At 43.4% G+C, this 4,756-nt stretch overlaps 1 protein-coding gene across 1 annotated transcript; it reads right to left on the reverse strand.

The window, feature by feature from the left end:
- Positions 1-1,170: 1,170 nt before the first annotated feature.
- On the reverse strand, positions 1,171-4,018 carry LOC143026131 (uncharacterized). Its single transcript, XM_076186135.1, has 4 exons — positions 3,334-4,018; positions 2,646-3,200; positions 1,959-2,476; positions 1,171-1,809 (listed from the first exon to the last, which is right to left on the reverse strand). Exons 1-4 carry the CDS (start codon positions 3,892-3,894, stop codon positions 1,215-1,217), a joined length of 2,229 nt encoding a protein of 742 aa, XP_076042250.1. The 5' UTR covers positions 3,895-4,018; the 3' UTR covers positions 1,171-1,214.
- Positions 4,019-4,756: the final 738 nt, after the last annotated feature.

The following is a 4,756-nucleotide window of genomic DNA, read 5'->3' on the forward strand; positions in this document are numbered from 1 at the left end:
CAATTTAGTCTAATAAAACCATTAACTCACGATATTTTGCGTATTATAAATAATCTTAAAAAAAAGTCCAATGGCTATGATTGCCTTAATATAAAGATCCTTAAACTTGCTGCTCCCAAAATTATTCATTTACTCATGCATTTAATTACTTTGTGCTTTCAACAGAGTTGCTTTCCTAATGTCCTAAAAATTGCTGTAGTACACCCGATCCATAAAGATGGGCCATCAAACGTATCAAATTTTCGTCCGATTTCGATCCTTCCGGTATTGTCTAAAGTACTTGAAACCGTTATTCTTGAGCAATTGGTAGATTACCTTGAGTACCATGGGATCATTTTCGATAATCAATTTGGATTCCGTGAAAACCACTCAACATTTATGCCTGTTGCTCTCTTACATGAATATATTGCAACTCGACTATCTAATAAAAAATATGTGCCGCAGTTTTTCTAGACATTAAAAAGGCTTTTGACACAGTTGATCATAGTATTCTATTGATGAAAATGGCTGAGTACGGAATAAGAGACTTTGAACTTCAGATGTTTCAGTCATATTTATCTAATCGTAATCAAGTTGTCTTATTTAACGGTGTTAAATCGAGATTAGTGAGTGTAAGTATGGGTACTCAAGGTAGTATTCTAGGTCCTATTTTGTTTTTTATTTATATTAACGATATCTATAAAGCCTGTGGTATTCCTGAATACTTACTGTTTGTAGATGATACTTCTTGATTGATTGCTTCAACTTGATTGCTTCAACAACACAAAACAATCATATAGGCAGAGGTGGGCGCGCGAACCTTTTTTTTGGGTTCCGAATCCGAACCCGAATCTTCGCCGGTTTTGGGTTCCGAACCTCCGAATAGCGAACCTTATTTTCAAAATTTCGTTGCGAACATTTATTCCGAACATTTGTCCGCGAACCTCCTAATCTTTAGAAAATAGCAAAGCGAACCTTAATTCCAATATCTTCCGAACATTTCCAAATCTAAAATTTATTCATTCCGAATCTCCGAATCTAAATTTAAAGCTTTCCGATTAAAAAAAAAAAAAGTGTTTTTTAAGATATCTGCTTTATCTATTAAACAAATTATTACTAGAAAAAAATTTACTAATACAAGACAGTAAAAAGTAAAAACAAAAGTTCACAAAACAAAACATTAAAAACATTTAAAACAAAAATTCACAACACTTCAGTCTTCACTCTTCACAGATTCACTCTAACTTGTCGGCCCTCTCTCTCTCCCTCTTAACCAGCTTCAAGTTTCCCTTCATGAAGGTCAGGTTCTCAAAGTTCAGATTGGTCAGAGAGGCTCGCTTTGGCCTCAAAATGTCCGAGCCGAAGCTGAAGAGTCGTTCAGCTGAGGCAGACGAGGGCAGGGGAGTGTTATACTTGATGAAACAGTTCACCCAGTGCTGCCTGTGCTCCTTGGGGAAGTTTGCCGGGGAGATCTTCATGATGCTTGTGCCAAGAATGGCGCCCCAAGTGTTTACTTCCTTGCCGACCTCCTCCTCCAGGTTGGCCACCACCACAGGCTCCTCCTCGTCCTCAAGAAGGAAGGCAAACTCGTCGTGCTCGCTGGTGTGGCTGGCCACAGACTGTGGCCTGGAGGTGGGCTGACTGGAGGCGGAGGTCACATCCCCCTCCTTGGACCTGATTTGGGCCACAAGGTCCGACACCATCTTGTCCCTCACCAGGTTGTACAAGTCAGGATTTGTCCTGCATATGTACTTGACCATCTTTAGACGGAACCTGGGGTGGAAGGCAGTCGCAAGGAGCTTCTCCTGGTCCTCAAACATGTGTTGAAACCTGAAAAGATTAAGATATGAGCTAATTTATTGATTAATGATTATTAATTTTTTTTAATTTCAATTACTATAAAATATTATATTATTTTATTATTTATATAATTATATTATATTATTATTATATTATATTAAAATATTAAAAATATCTACCTTTCAGTGAAGCCCTTTTTGTCTCTGCCATGGTGCTCCTGTGTCCCCAGGAGGTAGGTGACGAGGGGCTTGGCATGCTTGATGCTGTTGTCGTCCCTAAGCAGGTTCAAGTCCCTCTGGAGCACCATCAAGTTGGGAAGGAAGTTCCCCATGTAGGCATGCTGGTCTGACTGCATTTTGTCCAAAGCATTGGCAACTGGGGCCATAACTTTGACGTACTCGGCGATGACCTCGTTGTCCTCGTCAACAAAGGCGGGGATCGGGTTGGGGCGCATGCTGGTACAGAGATCATTGATCTTTTTACGGGTGTCCAGGTCCTGTAGCAGGCCAGAAAGCATCTTATAGCTGTCATAGCTGGAGTTCCACCTCGTCGCGCCAGGGACTTTAAGTTTTTTGCCGATAGCATCCTTTATCTCGTTGGTTGCGACAGTTCGGCGGCCTTGGGCATTCCACAAAGACTGTGCCTTGGCAGCCGACCTTCTGAAGATATTCCTGCCACCATGGTTCCATTGTGGGACCTGAAAAAATAATATTTATTATTTAATATTTTATTACAATTCACAAATTAAAAAATAATAAATAATAATTTACATCTTTTTAGTTTTTACCAAAAGAACAATAAATTATTTAACATTTATAAATTATTAATTTATTAAATTAAAAAAAAAATGAAATTATTATGCTCACTTTGGAAACATTCTCAGATGCCAGGAGGTCCAGGGCCTCCTCCATAGATATGACCTGAGGATCGTCAGCCAGCTCTTCGTCAGGCTTGTCCTCACCAGGTTGTATGACGACGTCCTCTTGTGCAAAGTTGACAAATGCACTTACATAGTTTGTGCCATTGTCTGTGGTCGTGCAGAGAATCTTGCTGCTGATGCTGAAGTCCTCATGCAGCTGGCTCAAGGACCTCGCCAAGTACTCGGCTGTCTGGCTCTCCTTCACCTCCTTCATGCCCAAGACTGCAGTCGTCCTCTCCAGGGTGGCCTTGTCCAACCACAAGACTGTGGAGCCAATGAAGGCCCGGTTGTGGCTCGACCAGCTGTCGGCAGTGGTGGCCAGGTAGTCCTGCTTGGACATGATCTGGGTGAGCTCATTTTTGGCCCTGGCGCTCATATGCTTGATGTCGTCGCCAAGCTTTTTCCTGGACGGCAGCTTGAACTGAGGGTTCAGGTAGTTGAGGAAGGCCCTGAGCGCCTCTGACTCTGTTGTTATGGTGGGCAGCATGTCGCGGATAATCCACTGAAACATAAAAAAGATGTGTGAGTATTTGAAGTTAAATTTTTGTTATAAATAATTTTTATTTATTAAAGTTAATTAATTTATTAAATTATTTTCATACTAAAACAGTAGAACTTTTAAAAGTAAAACTTACCTCATAAAACAGGTCAAGGGCCTTCTGCTGGTCAAACCTCTCAGCCATAGCCTCCTCAATACAGCCCTGCCTGAGGCTTTTGGCATCCCGACCACCACCAGAAATAGAGCGGCCACGTTTGCTGCTGCCATCTAAGGCTGCTTTTAAGGCAGGACTATCTAAAGAGTGCTTGGTGGCACAATGCTTCTTTAAGTTGCTGTTGGTGTCATTCTGAAGCTTCAGCCTCGCAGTGCAATTTTTCTTGGCGCAGAGGGCAAACCCGGCGTCCCTGCCGACACCACACTTGAAGAAGGGCTTGAGAATGTCCCAGTCTCTGTAGAGGTCCCTTTCCCTCCTGGAACCGTGACCTCCCTCGGCTTGCTCGGCCTCGGTGTCGGCAATGTCCATGTCCTCGGCTTGACTTGTGCCAGGCATCAGCTCCGGACTCGAAAACTCTGGCAGTTGGATATCGCTGGCGTCAGATTCACTCTCAGCGAGGCCGCTTGGGTTCGTGGACCTTGGTGTGTCAGACTGAGCACTTGGGTTTATCGACCTCGGTGTGGGTGTCACGTACTTATCCATTGTCAGCGGTGAGTGTGATGTGAGTAGAGTAGTCTAGCCTCCTTGGGTGTCCTCTCCAGAGTGTTGTCAGTGCAACGGTTGAAGAATGTCTGACTATTGTAGCATTGTTTAACTAAATCGTAACTTACGGGACGCGGTGACAAGAAAGTCTGCAGACTGTGCATATTTGTAAACACTAAACAAGCACTCTGATTGGCTGCTGCAGTCACCGGCGCATGCGCGGTGGCTGCGCGTCACTAACAAGCGTTCTGATTGGCTAGCAGCCAGCTGCGGTCACAACATGACGAGTCTGTGTGGTACAGATAAAGCAACGAGTTAAACATCACGAGTATATTTCCAAGTTCAAAGAAGGGCAGTCCAGGCAGTACTACTAGTCTTTGTTTCGCATTACTACACACAGTCACACAGGCTTGCATATCGAGCACATTTCGAGCAGTGGTCATTTGAGACGAACACACACACACACTTACACGCCCATACTGAAATAGAAGTACTGTAGAGAGAAGCGATAAAGTAAAACACAATGCTAATGGTCAATAGCGTCTCTAGTTGTTACAGAAACATAGGCGTCACCACATCTGTATGCCGCGGAAAAGTTGAAAACCAATGTTTGGTCGTCTTCGTTTTTTCGAATTTTTCCCGGGGTACGGAGGTTCGGATTCGCGAAAAAAGACGTTCCGAACCCGGAAGTTCGAATCTTTTTTTACGTCGGTCCGAATCCGAACCTCCGAACCCAAATCCGGGATTTTGCCGGTCCGAACAAATCCGCGGATAAAAGTTCGCGAACATTTGTTCGGAACGCCCACCTCTGCATATAGGTGACAATACGTGGTATATCTCCTTTCTATCCCTTTTCAGCGCA

This window comes from Oratosquilla oratoria, chromosome 6 (assembly GCF_046742065.1).
Source record: "Oratosquilla oratoria isolate Oo_2021 chromosome 6, ASM4674206v1, whole genome shotgun sequence".
NCBI lineage: Eukaryota > Metazoa > Arthropoda > Malacostraca > Stomatopoda > Squillidae > Oratosquilla > Oratosquilla oratoria.

Excerpts from the sequence above, each read along its gene's own strand:
- LOC143026131 (XM_076186135.1), bottom strand. The coding sequence starts at position 3,894 with ATGGATAAGTACGTGACACCCACACCGAGGTCGATAAACCCAAGTGCT. Across the intron at positions 3,201-3,333 it reads CCCTTGACCTGTTTTATGAG|TGGATTATCCGCGACATGCT; the intron begins GTAAGTTTTACT and ends TTTATGTTTCAG. Across the intron at positions 1,810-1,958 it reads AAAAAGGGCTTCACTGAAAG|GTTTCAACACATGTTTGAGG; the intron begins GTAGATATTTTT and ends TAATCTTTTCAG.